The sequence below is a fragment of the Protopterus annectens genome, chromosome 5.part0 (genome assembly GCF_019279795.1).
Source record: "Protopterus annectens isolate FY-2018-M chromosome 5.part0, PAN1.0, whole genome shotgun sequence".
In the NCBI taxonomy this organism is placed as follows: domain Eukaryota; kingdom Metazoa; phylum Chordata; order Ceratodontiformes; family Protopteridae; genus Protopterus; species Protopterus annectens.
This window is the reverse complement of record NC_056735.1, coordinates 1,455,929,100-1,455,951,569: the sequence shown is the minus strand read 5'-3', so window position 1 is coordinate 1,455,951,569 and position 22,470 is coordinate 1,455,929,100. Positions and strand designations below refer to the sequence as shown.

The 22,470-nt window shown below is 37.2% G+C and overlaps 1 protein-coding gene across 1 annotated transcript in view; it reads right to left on the bottom strand.

Annotated features, from left to right (window-relative positions):
* COL4A1 (collagen type IV alpha 1 chain) overlaps nt 1-22,470 on the bottom strand; it is a 1,084,337-nt gene that overhangs the window by 457,387 nt on the left and 604,480 nt on the right. The window contains exons 20-22 of the mRNA XM_044071271.1: nt 21,848-21,883; nt 12,018-12,173; nt 3,697-3,771 (exon numbers count right to left, since the gene is read on the bottom strand). Of these exons, the coding sequence (XP_043927206.1) occupies nt 3,697-3,771; nt 12,018-12,173; nt 21,848-21,883 (267 nt within the window). The remainder of the gene's footprint in view (nt 1-3,696; nt 3,772-12,017; nt 12,174-21,847; nt 21,884-22,470) is intronic.

Here is a 22,470-nt window from a genome sequence, read left to right as displayed (position 1 = left end):
GAATGCACATTGAGTACAACACTGTCTTGAAAAAGCCTGGGAGAGCCCGGGCGAAAGCGCTTGACTGCATTTGTGATTTTAAACTCTTTTTTTGTGCACATTTTATTTGTGAAGTTCAAATTAAAGTAGAGTTTCTAAAAACTATCCGGTTCCTGGTGATATCTCTGGTCGTGTGCTTGTTGGCGTTGTTGCTGTCATTACCTTTGGTTCTAAGGATTTTGTGCAGTTTAAAGTGCAAAACTCCTTAAATTAGTCAAACAGATAGTCCTGGTGACCACTTTCTGAAGGATACAGGTGTCATTCTATAATATATAATGCCTTGCTACTCTCTGATCATTAGGAAATTAATATAAAGCTTTTTTGACCTGAGATTTAGATAAACAAGACTGTGCAATAGGTTCTAAGAAGCAAGAAGTGGCCGGGCGGGGGTGTGTGTGTGCTTGTGGGCTCCATTCAGCTTCTGGTACAAATTAAGCCAAATTTGGTATGATCAGGTAGATGATATCAGAATCACTCATTTCTAATTACACTGACTGTTCTTCTGTCAGCATATTATAAAATTTTATTAACTCCCATTTTAAAGCAGAACAAGCATGCATAATAAGTTTGTAAAACTCAGGGTAAAAAATCTCTTTTCAGATTTTTTTCATCTTTTAAATTGATGTCTTTATGAGTAGTAGGTGTAGAGTGCTGCCCCACCCTCATAAAATGTTCTTGTTTTCTCAAGGTGAGGAAACAGAACTTCTGGAGAATTGTACGGTGAAATGCTATTTTGCCAATAATATTTTCAACCTGTATCACACTGTTTAGAATCATCCTGGTTCTTCCTTCTGTATTCTGATAAGCATTGGAAAATCAGCAGCACAAAAGAAGAAATGTCTGCATGAATTTCCTCCCTGTGAAAATACTTTTGATGAACAGAGGGCCGCAAAACCTGGCAACTTGGGTGCCATGCAAAAAATGGAGAAGAGTTAGTTTTTTCTTTCTTTCTTTCAACTTAAAAAAAAATCTGATTCTGTAGATCTGCATTCCTGAAAGATTTTTGCTTTTATTACTTCCACTTGTCTGACTTCTTTAGTACGTCTTTTACTGCTATGTACATTTCTAGGTTATGCTGAAAAGGGAGATCGTTCTTTAATAGGAAAGAACATTGTGTGATTAATGTTTGCTGATGCATCATAATGTTATTTATTTGACTGTCTGTCTTTGGCCTGTCTATCTATCTGTATGTCTGTCTGGACTACTGCTATTTATTTTTCAGAAGACAGGTCTGAAAGCTATATAGAGACAGGAAAAATAATCTTACCTTAAAGACTATGATAAGAAACTTACTTTCAGTGGCTTTTGTCTTCTGTGACTGAAACTCTGCTCCTTCCTCCATTCACGGGTCTCTATTTTCATGTTCTGTACTTTGCCATGGGATAGAATTAGTATCCCTTGACAAGGGACATCAGAATTCTGTCATCACTTACATTTATTCAAGACATTCAGAGATATTAGACCTGGAGACCTGGTCCCCCAAGTCTCTATGGAGCTGGACTTACTGGTTTACCAGTGAGCACTAGGGTACCTTCTCATGCACGCAGACAAGAACACAATGGAAAGACAGAGTATCAAAACTACTAATCTGAGGAGAATCCTGGCTTGCATATGGTTTTCTGTGGAAATGTTAATGATGAATGGAAAAGAAGGACATGATTCTCTCCTGTGAAAGCAAAACCTTGGTAAGATCAAGCCAGAAGTAAGGTTTAGTATGATGAACTTTCTGAGGTGTATAATGTAAGACAGCTAGGAAATGAAGGGAACATCGGGGTCTTATACCAATAATTTACCAAAAGCTGCATCACTGGGGCTCCTGGGAGCCAGTTATTGAGATATGAAAAATGTTTGTGCAAGCTTAATAGTAAAATGGCTTTACCAACATTAATTGTGGGCAATAAAAGTACACTTTCTTTAAAATCAATAGGACTTATAAATATTTTGATAATAGACTGAAGTGTCCTAAGAGTTCTTGTTTCACATATTAACATGGAAATCATTCAGTGAGGGTATGGTAATCCTTTAGTAAAGATTACCAGCACTTGGCAAGGTGAGTTATGTGACATGAAGTGCGCATCCCCATGGAATATGCAGGAAAGATGGTTTTCCTGGTAATCTACCCTTAAGGAGTACTTGCCTGGTAATAATTCATTAACACAGTATAAAAATATCCACTGCATATTGCTATAATGCAGGTAGGTGAAACACAATTCACATATTCTGTTCCATTCTGCTGAACTGTACTGTTAATATTTACATAAAGTCATGGAGCTTTTCTCCCCAGGTCTCCACTGAAAATAGGTAATGCCCAGTTGGACTTTGCTGAACAACAAAGACAAATAAATAAATAAATCCTTCTCTATAAAGACTTCTCAACAGATAGTGGTGCACCCCCAACCCTCTATATGATTTGAAAACACCATTCCTATCACCAACAATGTATAATATAAAGTTACAACACATAAGGATAGATTACATTTCTATTGCTTTTCCTGGATTCTGAACTGATCCAGAAAACAGTCAATGAATCATGTGTTGCACAACTGCATTTCTGGAATTCCTTGTGCATCCAGTTTGGTGACTTCTGATACTTTTGTACTAATGAGGCCACTGGAAAGGAATGATTTAGTGCTTTCTTATCCAGTTATGTTCTCTATATCACTGGTCTTGCCCCCAGTTAGTAATGTACATTATGTACATTATAAATTTTCTACTGGAAAACAGGAGTCTGCTTTTCCACACTAAGTCATAATGCAAAATCAGCAAAACAGCAATAATTATGATGCACCGTCAAGAGCAGGGAAGAAACGACCATCATTCAGCAGAGACAGGGCAGTGCTAATATTATTTATTTATTTATGCTAAATCGTTAAGTGCACAAGGGAAAACACTGTTCTTCCAGGTGTGACTATGTGATTACAGTAACAGGCTTGGTAAAAGTAAGGCTGTAAACTGCAAGATTAACTTGAACCACAGTAGGCAACTAAATCCTTAATGGTTTTCATTGATGATCAAAAATAAATAAATCAATCAAAGAGCAATCAAGAAAGGCATTTTTTGCCACAGTGTGACAATTTTGAAACCGGAATCAAATCAATCAGCATTTTGACATCTTAAAGGCAGTGTCATTGATAAAACAGTTGATAAATCGCATATCATCTAGAGACAAGAAAAAAGTTACTGACCACATACGTTGTTTACTACTTTCATTGCGTGGGAAGTTTGTAGTTGCTATGTGTTTGATGAAGTGAGAGAGGGATGCAGCCAACTTTAGCAAATAGTAACATTTTGTTCAAGTAATAACATTTGTCCTAAAGCTTTCTCTGACAAATGCTTCTGAAAGGCAACAAGGTAATGTTGTTGTTGTTTGTTTTTCGGCTTTTCCTGGTTAGGGGTCGCCACAGCGGAACTCTGGTCCGCTAATAATTGGCAGTTGTTTTTTTTTTTTTTATGGTGTCGAGTTGCCAGTATAATATAATATAATATAATATAATAGAGTAGAATATAATATAATATATAATATACAGAAAAGTCTATCGACTTGCCTGCTAACACACACCAGATGAAAGAAAAACATTTAACTGTCTTGGAAGACAACTGAAAAGCAAAATGCAGAGGTTTTAAAACAGAGAAGCCTTAAACTTAAAAATCACTTGCCTTTCTCTCCTGCTTCACCTTGAAACCCATCTGGCCCTCTTTTGCCCTCTGGACCTGGCAAATCACATACGGGTCCTGTTGGTAAAAAGGAAAACAAAATGTAAATGCGGTGCTTATCACAACAATACAAAATGACAAGTATCCTTTTATCTGTTTTAGGTAGATCATACTGAAATGTTAAACTGTCGCATTACACTGAGTCTTAAATTCTAGTAGCAAATACAATAAAATTATTCCCTTAAGAAAAAAAATGCAGTGAGATCCACTTGCGCATATAAATGTTGCTCATCACCTCTTAGGTCAAGGTCAACTCTCACATTGGAATACCTGCTTAACTGGTTGTCAAACTCCTTTCCACATGAAACCATACTACTAGAGGACTTTAATATAGACTGGACAAAATGTTCCAGCCACAATCCCTCTGCCTTTCTAAACCTCCACAGGTTTACCCAAACCATACTCACTCCCACTAGAAATGACAAAGCATCCAAACGACAATCAGTCTTGGACTGGATCTTAGTATCTGACCCCACTCAAGCTCACCTATCCGGCTGTCTCCCAGACAGCTTAAGTGACCATTACCCAATCTACCTAATTAGGTATTTTTAACAATCTGTCAACCAACCCATCCTCAGGGAAGTTCGCAACAAAAGATGTTTATAGCCACAAACTTCATCAAAGAGCTAAAAAAGTGTCAACTGGGCCCCCCTAAAACAACTAGCCCTAGACAAAGCAGTTGAACATTTCAATACAACCTTCCTAAACATCCTAAACCATCATGCACCTTCCCGAACTATTAGAGTAAAAACTAACTATGCCCTATGGCTCACCAAAGAGACTAAAACTAAAATGAAAGAAAGGGACAATGCCTGGACACAGTATCAGAAAAATAAAACCTTATGTCTCAGACAAATCTATCTAGAACTCTGAAACAAAACCAAAAAGCAAATCAAACTAGACAAAGCCAATTACTATAAAAACATGCAAGAAAAACATGCTCATAACCCTCAAAAATTCTGGGCCACATTAAATGGCATACTCCACCCAGGAAAACCACCACCCCATCCCCAGTGGTACCTAGAAGTCTTGAAGGCATTCCCATACAATTCAACAAATTCTTTACCAAAACTGTCCAGACCCTGACCAATGCCCAAAACAGTACCAGTAGTCCCACACCAACAAAGACCCCTACCCATCTCAATACTCAACCCAACATCCCCAAATTCAACCTCCACTCCATGTCCACCAGGGTAATTTCTAAATTACTCAAAAAACTAGAACCAACCGCACTAGCAGCTGATAAGCTACCAGCAGACTTCCTTCAGATATCAGCTGATGCCACAGCCTACCCAGTCTCTATTCTCATAAATAGATCACTGCTTGAAAGCAAAGTACCCACCTCCTGGAAAACCTCACATATCATTCCACTACACAAAGAGGGAAACTCCTTAGAGATGACCAATTATCATCCAGTTGCAATCCTATCACCTTTGTCCAAAATAGTAGAAAGAGTGGTTCGCACTCAACTAATACAACACCTCAAGCATAATGACCTTCTGTCTGCTTCACAACATGGGTTTAGACCATCTCACAGCACCACCACAGCCCTTCTGTCATTCACAGATATAGTTAACCACCACAGAAATAAAAAGGTCTGTTTGTATCCTCCATATTCTTAGACTTACCAAAGCCTTTGATATGGCTAACCACAGCATTCTTCTTAAAACTCTATCTACTATAAACATAAGCCCCTCCTCTATAGCTTGGTTTAACAGCTAACTATCAGGCCATCAGCAAACAGTTCTCTGGAAAGGCCAACTGTCCCCCCTATTGCCAGTTACCATAGGAGTCCCTCAAGGGTCTATTCTTGGTCCCTTACTGTTCTCCCTATATACTAACCACATCACTTTATCCTCACCCTCTGTGCCAGTAGTACAACATGCAGATGACACCACCCTTATTTGTGCCACCTCCACACTATATGAACTTCAATCCTTAACCCAAAACTACTTTACCCTCACAGAAACATGGTTCACCAATATCAAACTTCTTCTCAATCCCAAAAAAAACAAACTTATTCTATTTGGCCCAGGAAAACCACCACCCCTAAGTGATAGCTTCTCCATCAAATCCAAAGACAACATTCAAATCAGCCATACCACACACACAAAACTGCTAGGTGTTGAAATTGACAACAATCTTAAATTTGACATCCATATCATTCAAACCATCAAGAAAGTTAACAAAACACTCAGACTCCTTTATAGGAATAAACACTTTATGACTAATAACATAAAAGTAACCATTGCATGGATCCATCTTCTATTCATCCTCTTATATGCCTCTCCCATCTTAACCAATCTCCGTCAAACTGACCTAAATAAAATGGAATCTTGTTACAACAAAATTGTCAAATTTGCTACCGAAGCCTCTTATAGGTCCCATCACTGTCTGTCACTTAAGCAGCTCAACTGGTTGGAGCTACCTCATATGCTACTACTCAATCAACTATCTACTGCACACTAACTCTATTACTTTCCCAACCTAACCCCCGCACTACAGCAACTCATACAGCCACACATCCCCTCTAGAACCCTTAGATCCAGCAACCAGAACCTCAGTCATCAAGCACAGAAATGATGCTTGCAAATTCCTTTTTGCCAGCACCATTGCCAAAAAATGGAACACCCTACCAAGCCATACAACCTCTATCACCTCCACTACTCAGTTTAAAAAACTCCTGAAAAAACATTTTCAGAATAATTGGCTATGCTCATGCCATTCCCCAAGCTAACCCGTAAAAAGATAATACCTCTGTACCCCAGCTACTCACAGTCAGTCTGTCTCCTGAATACTAAGAACTGCTTCTTTTGATACTCTATACCTCAATGATTGATTATTGTATGAATTCTTAATTTAATTTATTCCACATTGAATGTTTCATCTCTTTTTGTGTATGCAATGAAGGCTCTCATGAAGTGAAACAAATATCCTGTGTAATGACCTTGTATTCTATGTATTTTTGGAGCTTATCTCCCCAGGCCTCCGCTGAAAATGGACATGTGTCCAGTCTGACTTCCCCAGTTAACAAATATAAAATAAAATAAATAAAATAAAAATACAGGGGAAAAAACAAGATGGGGATGGAAAAGGAAGACAGAGAAGTAGAACAATGCAGTAGAGTTGGACTTTGTTGTTATGTCTTTCGGCTTTTCCCAGTTAGGGGTCGCCACAACGGAACTCCTGTTTGCTAATGATTGGCAGTAGATTTTTATGTGCCGAGTTGCCGGCCCTGATGCACAACCTTCAACGAAGGTACACCCATTCATGCATGTCTCCACACAGAAGACGCTCTAGCTGAGAATCAAACAGGGCAACGTCTTACTGTGAGGTGACAATGCTACCACAGCACCACCACCGCAGTAGTAGAGTTGGACTATCAGTCTGAATATATGAACTTAGTTCTTATCTGTAATGAATTTAAAATTTTCAGTTAAAGTCAGCTGTCAGCAAGCAGCATTTTTCACTTTCTGAGGAAGGCTTTACATTTATTCCTACTAAAAAAACTTAGATATTGGTGATAAGCTTGTTAAACTTAAGATATTTACTAGAAAATTGAACTTGGCCCTTTATTTTAGTGTAGTGACTGACACCACTGCTAATAAGTTAGGTGAAAATAAATTTTAAAAAAAGAAAAGCAACTTTGTTCTACAAGTAAAGACAATAGTGTAAGCTTTTAAAAATCCTTGTACCAGGAATTTTTATAAAGATTTTTCAAAGGGTGACCTCTCCTTGTGAAAAGAAACTGCTAAATTACATTCTTAACCTTCAAAGGAACTCGCCTTTCCAAGACCAAACTTGCATTTTATGTGAATTTTCAATGTCTCCTGTGTTATATTTTATTTTTCTGTCTAGGTATTTATGATCTTGTGCTTGCTATAACTTTCATTTTATTGCCTTTGCTCATCTTGCAGGGATGGTACCTTGATTTCTCTCCTTTTTATGATAATAATCTTATCTCCTGCCTATTCCTCAATCTCTCTAAGGCCTTCAACACTGTCTCCCATCCACTACTGCTGTCCAAACTCAGTAGCTTCAGTCTCTCAAACTCTACCATAAGCTGGTTCAGCAGCTACCTCTCCAGCAGACTTCGATCTGCCAAACGGCTATCTTCCTTTTCTCCTTTTCTAACAGTAAAAAATGGGGTTCCCCAAGACTCCATTCTTGGTCCCCTTCTGTTCAACATCTTTACTAACTACCTCTACTCCTCATGTCTGCTCTCTACTGTAATACAGTACGCTGATGACTCTACCATTATCTCCTGCTCCAACAATTTAGTCAACCTACACACACTCACTTAGCAATCTATATATTCTGTCGAAAAATGGCTAACATCTGACCAATGACTGCTAAACCATAAGAAAAGTAAACTCCTCCTCTTTCTACCAAAAACTCGAACCACAAAAATCAAATTTCAGAGTCACATCACTAAACAGCACAACTATCACTATTGAAACTCATATTAAAGTTATTGGTGTGACAGTAGATGACCAGCTCAAATTTGACCTTCATATTCCACAAAGTATTAAAAAAACAGCAGAAATTAGGCCTGCTTTATAGACACAAAAAGTTTGTATCCGAAAAATGTAAACTCAGTCTTGCTCAAGCATTCCTACTCCGCGCCCTTTTCTATACTGCTCTTATCCTCACTAACTTGTGAACCAATCACCTGTCTAAACTGGAGCTCACTTACAACAAAATCGCTAGATTTGCTGCTAATAACTCCTATCAATTGCACCACTGTCTATCTCTGAAAAGCTTCCAATGGCTAGAGTTACCCCAACTGTACTTAACTCAGTCCATTCTTAACAATCCCACCTTTTGCCCTGCTCTTTCTTTCCTGATCTCCTATTACACTCCAAATCAACCTCTTTGAAGCTCAAAGCAGCACCTTATAGAGGTATATAAGCCTAAGGAAAACACTGGCAAACTCCTTAAGAGTTGCACCTGGAAAAAATTACCTGTACACTTATGGTCTATTGCCAACTCTAAATTCTTCAGAAAAGAACTTAAAGCCCACTTTCAAAATGCACGGTCATATCTGTGCCATGATCCAACTTAAACCTCTTACTAATTACCTATCAACTTTCTGCATCTCTTCTTATTTACTTAAACTACTATGTGGTCCCCACTTTTTCTTAAGCAATTCATCTCTCCTTCGCTTTTTACTCTTTTCACTGTAGGACATTGTAGCTTTATATTTGTATGTTGCATTTTTTTCCTTTCACCTAACTTATTCTACTTTAATTGATAGTCTTGACTATCACTGTACCTGCATCTGCTCATAACCTTGCTGAAGTGTACCAACTGTGTATATTTAATATATATGTGTAAGTGGATTAACTGGAGCCTTACGTATTTTTTGCTTAACTGCAGCTATGTGTATCCAACTTTGTATATTAATGTCTATTATAACTTGCTTAAATGGAGCTTTGCAATCTACTTAATCTGGAGCTTTTCTCCTCAGGCATCCACTGAAAAAGGGCTTCCTGCCTAGTCAGACTAACCCAGTCAACAAATGTGAAAATAAAAAATAAAATAAATAAATACTATTCATGAAAAATCAAGGAGAGCATATTGAAACTTTTGTTAGGCAGTTGTATGCACTGTCTGAAATCTGTGGATCTGACAAAACAAAAGATGAACAAATTAAAGATAGAATAGGGAGAGGGAAGGGCTGATAATGAAGTAAAGTTACTGACAGAAGTGAATTTAACTTTGGAAAAGGTAATACTAGACATGTTCTATTAGAAAAAAAGAGACAAAACTCTAATGTGAATACTAAAAATTATGTGTATGAGGAAAAACATAATGAGGAAAACACAAAGAATGTGGCAAATTTTGTAAAAAACATGGTCCTGGGCAAAACAAACATGTATGAGAAACAGTGTGATGCAAGCTTGGCAAATGATTAAGATGTAATTGTTCATATGCTGAGTCATAGCAGTGTATTGCACTAGCAGAAGATGTAAAAAATGCAACAAGATGGGACATTTCACTGTCATTTGTAAAACTAGGCAAATGAAAGATGATGTTATTGAGAATTAAACTGAGAAAAAGAGTTCATAAAGCATTCTTCCTGAGTTCAGTGACTGTTATGCCAAACAAAGAATCAGACTGGCAAGTCCTGAGTCATGGAACCCAAAGTAAGCATTAAAATTGACCCAGGATTCAAAGTTACTGTGATATCACATGCTGAGACACTTCTGAACTGTTCAGATTTTTGCAGAATGTCCATATTTTTGGACTGTTCCACATACATTTTGTGGTTTTGTGGCAAATCACTGAGGATTCAAGTCACTAATTAATAGCACACATTTGAGTGTCAGATTTCATATCCTTCAGAAAAATGCATGTCTATAAGAAAATCTGTTACTCTAGCCACATTATAAGCACAGTATTTTAAATCTGTCCTGATTTTGGACTTTTGTCCCCTATTATACTTGGTTTTGTACATATTTCTTGCACTTAGAAGTTGAGAGCTATGCATGCCGGATATAAAAGCATTTTAAAGTGCTCGCAGTTGCATGAAGCAAGACAGAAACATGTAGTCCTGTGGGCACACTGGAGTGAACTGGTAGTTTCCTAAGAGGGCACAAGTGTGAGTTCTGAGTTTATGTGCGGGAAGGTGCATACATAAGAAATCTGATCAGCAAAGCCACAGCTTGTGAGTAGGAGCTGAATGCCAGCATGAATAAAATGAACGTGGCTTTGTTTAGTAAAGATGACCTGCTTAACTATGAACCTGTGAGGTTAAAGGTAAAGACAGATGCTCCCCATATGCCTGCACCACATGCTGAAGTGTGCAGTTTCTTTCTTCCCAAAGTAGAGGCAGAACTTAAATGCATCCAAGCACATAGTGTCACTGTGAGTGTAACTGAACTGACTGAATGGTGTGCTCTTATGGCTTCAGTTATTAAAAATAGAATGACAGCATATGAATGAGTATTGAAATGAAAAAGTAAAATGATTTAGTAAGAAGAAAAAATTTTATTCTAGCAACCCAAGAAGACATTACACCTAAGCTGGTTAACATCAAAATGTTTTGCACATTAGACTCTTAAAAGTGTTTTTTTGGAAGATGCCCCTAGATAAAGACAGGCAAAAGCTATCAACCTTCAATCCTTCAATGGAAGACTGTTGTTTGGTATAATTTCAGCACCAGAAATATTTCAATAAGAGATAAGTAATCTATTGAAAGAGCATGAAGATGTTGTTGTTGTTAAGAACAATGTGTTAGTGTTTGGTCTAAATAAAGAGACACCACTCAAAATTTGAGGCAGTGCACCAAACTATTGAAAACATAAGTTTGGAACTGAATAAACACAAGTGCTGTTTGGAGAAGTCTGAAAGTCAATATTTGGGCTGTATCATTTGTGTAGTGGAATCAGGGCAGATGAAAACAGGGTCAGGGCATAGATAAAATAGTCCAACCTGTATAACTAAGTTATGTCATGCCCTAGGCACGATAAACTTCTTGGCTAAATATGTATCAGATCTTTCCACACTGCTACATCCACTGACAGATTTATTGAAAAAAAAGATGCACTATGGTCATGGAGAATACTCAAACCAGTCTTCAGCAAATGAAATTAACTCTAAATGACTGCACCAGTGGTTGGCTAATATAATCTAACAAAGCCAGCAGCCTTTGGTGCTGACACCAGTTGCTGTGGCCTAGATGCTGTGTTACTCCCAATGGATGAACAGGTTTTGAGGCCTTTTTCTTACTGCACCAGAATACTAACTGTTACTGAATGGAGATATTCACAAATAGAGAAGGTATGTCTTACAAGTGTGTGTAGGCATGCAAACACTTCTCAAGATACTATCTTAGGCTAAAGAGCTTTCATCTCTGGACTGATCACAAAGCACTGATTCCACTGAATAATTCCTATGATTTGGACAAAGTAGCATGCAGATAAAAACTAACTGTGGCCAACATGTTGTCCAGAAGCTCAGTATTTCACTACACACAATCTGGTATTGACAGAAACAATGTTACCTATATAAAGAGCATTATAGCAACTCAACCGGTGAATAAAGACCAGTTAAGGAAAGTGAATAAAAATGGCTGATATAAATACAAAGCCACTACGTCTCCCATAGTTTCTAAGACTTAAGATGGATGAGAGATGAATGAAAGTATCAATGGGTAAAAGAAGGGTTTATTACAGCTGAGATAAAACTGGAGAATTTCATATATTGTTGATTAAAATTAGAATAGAGTTAGATTATTCTAAGTCTCTTTTCAAACTCACCTGGGGGTCCTGGAGGACCTCTTGGTCCTTGGGGTCCTGGATCACCATCTCGGCCATCTATCCCTGGAAGAGACAATCCAGGGGATCCCTGGTCACCCTTTGGACCTCGCTCTCCTGGAAATCCTTGAGGGCCTGGAGGACCTCTAAGAGATGTACCTGTTGCAGGAAAAGAAAATATTTAATATGAAAATCTCATAAATTCACATGTATTGCATTAAAACTTAGTGACACATTTGCTAAAATTCATTCATGGAAACATACATAATAATAGAGTACCTATAAACAAGCCTGGGACCTACAAAGTTAATTATCCTTGGAAAATGGTAATCCCTATATGGTTTGAAACATCTGCAGTGTTATCTTGGCTGATTATTGATTTACAAAGAAAAATTAAGGAATGTTACACCACAGATAGAATACTGTGCAGTACTTTGCCCATTGGCAAATAAGTAAGTGCATCTAGAAGGTGGCATGGTACTGGCAGGTTTGAGGAGGTGGAGTTTTTTTTATTGCACACCATTATTTAGCAATAATAATGATACAGTGAGGCACATATTCTTATAAATACATGCATTCAATAGTCAAATCTAACATAAATCCTCTAAAGTAAACAATTACACACAGCAAATGCTACACAACAGTTATAAAAGTAAAAGGCAATAACCAAAGTCTACAGGTATGAATAGTATAGCAATAACCCATGCCTGGGTGTGGGTAATGCTGGATTTACCCACGGTTGGCGTGGTTTGGTCCCGAGGGCAAAGCCCGAGGAACCAAACAAAGACAACCGTGGGTAAATACAGCATTGCCCACACCCAGAAGTGGTTATTGCTATTATACTCATGACATTATTTAAGAAAAGAAACTATTACTTTTCTTAAACAATGGCATAGTATAATGCCTGTTTACTGCCCTTCCTCAGATGTCTGGCATCGCGGCAGTTCTGATGTACTGCGCACCTGCGCAGTACATCAGAGTTGTAGCAAAAGCAACGGAGAAAGCAAGATCTCCGTTGCTTTTTACTGTTTCACTATGTTAAATGGGTTTAACATAGCGAGACAGCTTTAAAATAAGCAGCGGAGATGTCCATTGCTTATTTTAAAACTGTATCGCTATGTTAAACCCATTTAACATAGCAAATAAAAAAGCAACGGAGATCTTGCTTTCTCCGTTGCTTTTTTTTTAAAACCTGTCTCGCTATGTTAAATGGGTTTAGCATAGCGAGACAGCTTTAAAATAAGCAACAGAGATCTCCGTTGCTTATTTTAAAGCTGTCTCACTATGTTAAACCCTTTTAACATAGCAAGACAGTGTTTTAAAAGTAGAGTTATACTAATGGAAAAAAGTCCGGGCGACCGGACCTTTTTCCATTAGTATAACTCGATTTACAATGTGCACGCTGGCCAATCAGCGTGCACGTTTTGGGGGGGTCATGGTATAATTAAAAATATTTCCTATTTTCTGTAATCATGGCTCAGTGTCAGGAACTTTTTCCAAGTCACTGGAACTAGCAAAAAAAAGGACCCTGAACTCCTTATGCATAGGTCTCCGACTTGATGGTGTTGGTAATGGGGGGGGCTGATATTCTGTTACATTTCCGCAACCCTTTGGAAATGAAGCATCAGTAGTGTGATAGCAGAAGTGTAGGCCAGCACAGAATTGGAGAGAGGGAGGGAGACAGACTAGTTGTCAGAATAACAGTCAAGTCATGTCATTAAGTATAAAGTCCTTGAAAGAAATTCCGATAGAAATGCTCTCCAGACATTTTCTTTCTTGGTAGGCAGCCTAAGGCTTGTAAACCATTCTTATGGAATAGAACTTGACACCAGCAAATTAATCTAGTGAGGGAGACACAAGGTGAATCAAAGCTGGATGATGGAGCCACACCTCTCAACCTGCAGGCATTGATAACAGGAACAAAAGCCCTCGAAAACCAGGTACATCCAGCCAAAATTTTGAATATCTAATTAGCATAAAATATAAATCGCAAATAGTAAATAACTGTTCCCGTTTCCAGTAGAAATGTGGAATACTACTCAGAAACACATTCAAAAATCAGAGAGTAATAAAAGTTATGGAAAAAATATAGGCACATTATCAAAGAGAGTGTAAAATCTGTAGATGTCAAGTAACTGTATAAAAAAAACACTCTACCACACATTATTTTTGCAACTGAAAAAGGAGATGTAAGATGTGTGCCCTCTTTAATTTATTGGTACCACTTGTATGTTTATCATGTAGTATGCTAAACATCTTCTAAAATCATGTGTGATAACATAATTCAGAAAATTGTGTAAAGGGGGTAAATCAAAACTGGAAATAAGGACATAGGTAAATCATGTGCAAGGGTAAATCAGGCCTGAAAATAAGAATGCTCAGTTGAGAGGTCTGGATGTAGCAAAAGCCATAACTAATTACTGAAACAATGTCAAAATTAACAGGTTTGACTTGCTACTGAGCCTTACAAAATAATTTTGAAAATAAAAGTAACATTAGTTACACTATTTGATGAAAAGAACTACACAGTTTACCTTCTGTAAAATTTATCAGATAGGTGCATACTGTAATTGCAAATCTGCAATAGTATCTCATCCATTAGGTCTTTGCCACCAGGAAGTGCCACCTTCTGACAGATTCTTTATTCTGCTGGCCTGACAGTCCTCAAGACCTCTATCAATGCTGTCATCAGAGGTGTGTACTCATGGGCCCATTAATACCTCATGCTTTAGTTTTTGTCTTAACAGTAGAAGCTGTTGAGTTTCTCTGAAGAAAAGAAAAGAGAGCCTACAAACACCAAGTTTCTGTTGAATTTTGTGGACAGAATGTGTGCCAGTTACAGCTCTTAAAGATCTGGAGATAAAATATATAATTATATAACAATCTGCATTCATTAGACCAGTTTCCGTCATCAGGTCCTTACTTTCTGTGAATAACTTTAAAAAAATAAGCAAAGAGAGGCACAGTATTCAAGACATCAGTTCCTAAATATGAGGCAAGCAAAGCCATGTCCTAATACAGGACTGCGGATCCAGACTGCGGTATGTTGTAGCAGAGTGAAGGACAGGAGACAGTATGAAGGGCAGCAATGCAGACACACATGACTTCCACAAAAATTTCTTGAAAACAAACAACAGTTCTTGCCATTGACTTTGGTGGAATGAAGCCTGACTTTTCCAGAATGTAAGTCTCCCATTGCTAATGTTGTGCATAGATCTCGAAGCATATGACTTGATTCATATGGTGACTGGGTGGGTACAAATCTTAAAGCCTGTGAATATGTGAACTTTTTCAATATGCCCTTAGTCCAGACTTCAACTCGATTAAGAATTGTGGGATTTTGTCCATTTAATACCTTTGGAATTGAAATTGATCAGCAATATGGAACTTATGTCATCACTAGGGGTATAAAACGTTTAGTACATAGCTTTAAAGAAGTGATCTAGTTAATACGCTTAAATTATGCAACTGTTTGCATATTCATATTGCTGCTATGTCTCTCCTCCCCCTTCTTTTTCACTTGATGATTTGTTATTGGCATCAAGGGATTATTTTAATTTGGAATGAAATTTGTCACTGGTCCTTACTTGCCATATACTTACATTTACCCAGATTAAGGTGGTTCATATGGGTACTGTTAGCCTAACATGGCTATTTCCTTCCTCTCGGTTTCATGGGAACATAACTGTATAAACATTTGTCAGGTAATACTGAATGTAAGTGGCATTAAATGTGGCATTTATGGCCACATAGACGTCAGTAGATTACAGTATATAAGCTAGTAAAAGGGGGACATCCTCTGCGGCATGTTGTATCTTAATTGGGTTGTCACTGCCACATCTGGTACTGGAAGAAGCCCTTGGCTGTATTTTACTAGAGTGACTGAACTATTTTTTCTGGTATTTTAGTGTCTTCTAGAAGTTTAAGGATGTTGTCATATTTCACAAAGTTCAGAAATGTGTTCACTCATAGCTGTATGGCTAAGCAGCCTGGGGACAGGTGGATGGATCTCTGAAACAGCTGGAATCTGGGAAGGATCATGTTACCTGCAGCTGAGCTGCAGAGGGGTCTACATGGGACTAATAGTTATGGGGCTACATGGGACTAATAGTTATGGGTCTACATGGGACTAATAGTTATGGGCAGTTATGGGTCTACATGGGACTAATAGTTATGGGGCTACATGGGACTAAAACAGTTATGGGTCTACATGGGACTAATAGTTATGGGGCTACATGGGACTAATAGTTATGGGTCTACATGAGACTAAAATAGTTATGGGCCTACATGGGACTAACAGTTATGGGTCTACATGGGACTAAAATAGTTATGGCTCTACATGGGACTAATAGTTATAGGTCTACATGGGACTAATAGTTATGGGTCTACATGGGACTAAAATAGTTAAGGGTCTACATGGGACTAATAGTTATGGGTCTACATGGGACTAATAGTTATGGGTCTACATGGGACTAAAACAGTTATGGGTCTACATGGGACTAATAGTTATGGGTCTACATGGGACTAAAATAGTTAAGGGTCTACATGGGACTAATAGTTATGGGTCTACATGGGACTAATAGTTATGGGTCTACATGGGACTAATAGTTATGGGTCTACATGGGACTAATAGTTATGCCCATCAGAAGACTGTGACTCCTGCAGGCAGCTACAATCTTTGAAAATGCATTGTTTGCCTTGAGTTAGTGCTGCTAGAAATAGCCTTTACCATTCAAACGATACTTTATAACACTTTGATGAAAACCTGCACATACTTTAGGATTTGTAGCACTGTGCAGGGGGTATCCATAATGGAGTACAGAGCCCATATCACACTGACAACAAGTTTGTTAGGAATAAGTAAGGGTTTGCAGGTGTCTCTTCTCTGTAAGTAATCTAGCAATGTTATTAATCTATGTCTTTTTGGAAGGTTCTAGAGAAGCACTGCTGGACTACTGATGGAAATTCAGAAATTGTGTAAAGGGGTAAATCGTGTCAACTGCATTGCATTATATATCAGCACCTGTCAGCACTTAGCTATTTAAACAAACTAAACAAAAAAAAATTTTGCAAACTGCGTAACATGGAAAATACACTAAAGAATAAAAATCAAAGCAAGCTTATTCTGCAACTTAAGATTTGTTTAATAAATAAACATATAAATAAGTAAATAGGCAAGCATTAAAAACTGCTTTCATTCATAATAATAAACTTTATCAGATTTGTATTATTACTATTACTAGAAATTTTTTAAACAGCATTGCTTATCACATTGCTGACTTATAACAAGTTCATATATACTAATAAAATATTAATAATATAAATATAATGTAATCATAATAACATATATATATATATATATATATATATATATATATATATATATATATATATATACGCATATTTTGGTAACAATGTAATAATAATGTAAAATGGAAAAAATCTCAAAAGCATTTTCAGTTCTCATCAGGCATTATAATGAGGGTTATGAATGGCTGAATAAATATAACCCACTTATTATATGTCCTAGACATGGGTGCCAAGAAATTCACCTTGAAGTGAAGTTACATTTGTAATTCGCAGCTGTTACAGTTTATGCCTGACACACACAGAGCACTAATGCACCTCAGCAGAAATTTATTCAAATGGTGGTAATGTGCTGAAGATCGATCTGCTTCTATCAATATTGCCCCAAAAACCTTACTTCCTGGGGGGGGGGGGTGCCCCTTAATATCATTCTAGCTATGCCTCTGGTCTTCATGTTCTTGGATAGGGTATCATCTTCCCAATCACATCTTACACAGCTCATTGAAGCATCCCTGGTTTTGGTGAGAAACATCCTACAATTGCAGGAATATACAACTGTGGCTATTTTAGCATTTCTTTGCTAAAATTCTACATGAGGAACATTCAGTGATTTTCCCCATTTCCAGTGGAAATGCGATTCTGAGTTCCAGCAGTAACGGTAGTCAGAATACTGTTGGTGATCATGGAGGAACTGAACTAATTACTTTTATTAGGTCACTACACAGTCCTCCATGCTAGTACTTCATTTCCACGTGGCCAACACTGCTGTCTCTCTCAAACTGAGGAGAATTAGTTCAAATGGTACAGTGCTCGCTTAGCATGAGAGAGGTAGCAGGATCAATGCCCGCATACTCCATGCTCTACAGTGTAGAGTGCAATTCAGAATTGAGTAATGGAGTCAGGAAACAATAGCAAAGGGTTGGCTCAAGCAGAATGCAGTCCAAAATGTGGATGAGTACAATAGCAGGCAGAAACAGTAATGTGATGGAAGGAGCAATAAGTTTATAATTTGGGAGTTTGCCATAAAAGCTAAGGTGATTTACTTTACAGACACAAGGTGCAGGATTTGATTCTCAAATGGGGTAATTGGTTAGGTTAAAGTGGCCCATAAGGGCAGTTAGCCTAATACTAATCTATGAACCTATGAAAGGATATGGGAGCTCATTTCAACTTTTGGAATATGGCAGACAACAATGCATGCATTACAATGCAGCTGAACTGATGTTGTTCTGGAAGAGTCTTTAAGCTTTTCTTCCTCTCCTGGGAAAAAGTTGTCAGATTGAAAGTCTAGTGGTAATGTTTTATATAAACAGATAGTGATGGTACACTGTCCATCGCTAAGAAGGAAGACAATCAGGTTATAAAACGTAACAGTGCTGAATGATATGAGATTAATGATGTTATATCTATTTAGCCTTCACAATTCTTTTCAAGCAAATAAACAGTAGGGTAAGTTCCCAGGCCTCTGAGCTACAGCTAATCAGCTGAATCATAACATATGTCACCCAATCTGGGCAGTCCCAGAGATTTACTGTCTGATGTAATTTTTAGTTAAGGGCTTCCAGTATTTTACTCTCTTGTCTTGGAGCCAAAAGTTATCTGACAAACAGAACGCCCCTTTTATGGACAAATTATGGAACTCCCTCCCACCTACAATTACCTCCGTACCATCATACACCCACTTCAAAACTTTACTAAAAGCGCACCTAAAAACATGCTGGCTATGCCCTTGCAACTCCCAATCTCATATCACCCATCCCATCCAACCACTACCTTTTTTCCACCCCATTAACTACCTTGATTATAGCAAGTTCAGATGCTCATAAGCCTAGTACTTATTATACAGCAGGAACTTCTTATTGTAACATTTGTTAATGTCTGTTATGTACTTCGCAGATAAAGAACCTAGTTGCCTACTGATGTACTATGTTGTTCATCTGTAAATATGTTTGTAATTAATTGCTATGTTAAATTGTTAATCGCTATGTAATCCAATGTAACTACTGTCTGTTTATTTTATCTGTGGAGTTTTTCTCCCTGGGCCTCCACTGAAAATGTCCAGTCGGACACTCCCGGTCAACAAATGTAAATAAATAAATAAATAAAAATAAATAAATGGAAGCTCATCTCTGCTTTCTCTGATTCTCTCTCATTCAAAGAATTCTGCTCACAGAACAGAAAGAGGGATGATAAAGACAATTCTCATAACAGTCTTATAGCCTTAATTAAGCCACTTCTGTACCAGCAATGAATCTACATAAATATCCATCCACTTTCAAACTGTCAAAAATAGCATGAGGGATATTTTGTGAAATCCATGTGACTATTGAACACAATGCTGCTGTGAAGTTTGATTGGTCAAGTCATATCACTTGGATTCTCATGTTTACATGTAAGGATATGAACAGGATTACATTTTTTTAAAGTTAAATGGTTTGCTATTTGGAAGGGTTCTAAGGTATTTAATCCCTTTCTGCACAGCATAACAAATATCACTGATTTCATGTTTTCCTTGCATTGTCTGTCACCAAGGTCAATCTGCAAGCTATTTTGGCCTCACATGAGAGCTGATAGCATTTGAAGCTACTTATTAGGAAAATCATCCTTTTGTGAGGACCTTGACTTAGTTCTGGAGGTCACTGACAGCAGCAATAGCATGGATTTAGATCACTGCATTTCTTGACTTCTAATTCAACCATGTAAAGACACTGACTTGTCTTGTTGTACATACATGCAACTGTAAGTGTGAGACTTATGAAATATGGTGGTAAGGAAGTTCATTCCCAACCCGTAAGGTGAAATGATCTTAGACATGGTGTGTATGTGTGTGCCTGTGTATATATCTATCTATATATATATATATATATATATATATATATATATATATAGAGAGAGAGAGAGAGAGATATGGTTCTACTTTACTTGATCGACATTTCAGAAAGCTGAAGACCATATGACTGAGACGATATGATCGACTTTTGAAATGCTGACCATGTAAAAAAAAAAAAAAAAAAAAACGCAACAAACACATATCTAAACATCGCTTGCCCATTGCACACCCCCTGAAACTTAAATATACCAATTCCAAGATCACACTATAGTGCAGAAGATGGAAATCTTTCCATTCCTCACTGTACAGAGATGCCCGTTCCACATGGTCGACATTTCAAAAATCGATCATATGGTCTCAGCCATATGGTCTTCGGCTTTCTGCAATGTCGACCATGTGAAGGGGACCCATATATATCTATCTATATATTTATATATATATATATAAATATATATATATATATATATATATATATATATATATATATATATATATACACACACACACACACACACACACACACACACACACACACACACACACACACACACCAAGTCTAAGATCATTTCACCTCTACACACACACATACACACACACATACATGTATATATATATAGTTCTAAAACTTCAAAATCCTGAATGGAGATCAGCATACAGCAGGGAATGGGATATTTCCCTTTTCCTCGCTGTAGTGCGATCTTGAAGTTGGTATATTTATTTAGTGGTGGGTGTGGGGGGGTGGAGGGGGGGGCTTTCCCCCTGCAAAAACATGTTTTGTTATGTGTTTACTGCTTTTTTGGGGGGATTCTTAATTTCAAGATTCCAAGATCTCGAGGTTCTGAATTCGATATTCTGAACCTTGGGATTTTGGTATTTCGAAATTAAGAAGTGAACCATATATATATATATATATATATATATATATATATATATATATATATATATATATATATATATATATATATATATATGTGTGTGTGTGTGTGTATATATATATATATATATATATATATATATATATATATATACATACACATATACATACACATAAAGAGAGATATGAGCATCAACAGTTGACTGAAATAAAAGTATTTTTTACTTTGTGTCTACAAAGGTAGTCAGCATTTTGTTTTCGTTTTTGAATCAGGAGTAGATGAGCTGGTGCCTAAGCTTAAGGCTATAGGTCACTGTTTTTTCCACCTTTGAAACATACCTTCAAAAGAGCTTTAGTGTTTTCTCTTGGTAGCTTCCCTTCCTATAAAAAGTAATTTCAGCACATTTCATTTCTGAAATCTATGGTCTATGATGAAATGGACATTTCTTAACATGTCATTTGTTTGAGGTTTAACTACTTTATTGCCTTTTTTTTTACCATGATCCCCAGATGAAAATATAAAAGGCAATTGCTGATCTCATTTAATGAGCTGGGAGAATACCATATAAGTTTTAAAAATGGAGAGTTAAGATTGTGTGTTGCACTCTATCAAACACTTGCTAATGTCCATGAACCCGGACAGTTAACCAGTAATTTATTCTGACTTTTGCTCAAGTCACTGGGAAAGAAAAGTATTACACCTCAGTGTTTCATATTATGAGATTACAATGCCCTGCATACAGGTGACTACAGTACTATGTCTACTAACAGATACCAATGTATGCGATTTTCAGCAGTCTTAATGGAGGAGACAAATTTTACCTGGAATACCAGGACTGCCTTTGATACCAGGAGGACCTGAAACAAAAAAATAAAAACATGTTAGTGTCATGAGTTATGAATGTTTATAGAATTCTTCCTTAATAAAATATCCATATTATTACATCAAGCTGAGAATATACAATGCATACCATTTTGAACAGTGATACAAATGTTATGCATGCATCTGTTGTAACTCCATAAGTTTTGAAAGTATACCATTTACAGGTCCTTACTTCTGTGAATATTCTAATCACCAGATAGTGCACTTTTGTGAATGTTTTCTAACCAGTTTCCTTCAGGATCTCATCTCATCTTACTGTTGAATATATCATGTTTCCCAATTTCCTAATGCTTACATAGAAAGGAAGGGGTAGGATGACAGACATTTTAACTATGTGGTTCACAAAGACCTACTGTTACAGAAGGTGCCTATGTATATGTTACTACATTTTTAAATGTTTGTCAGAAAGAATGGCATTTTTTCTAATGAACATTGGCTGCCATTGGGTGACACTTGTCAGAAAGATTTCTAAGCTTTTTACTTTGTGATGGCTATTTTCTGAATGCCTCACTGTTTATGAACATCATAAAAGAGATTCCCATTTCAAAAGAAGTGGTCTTAA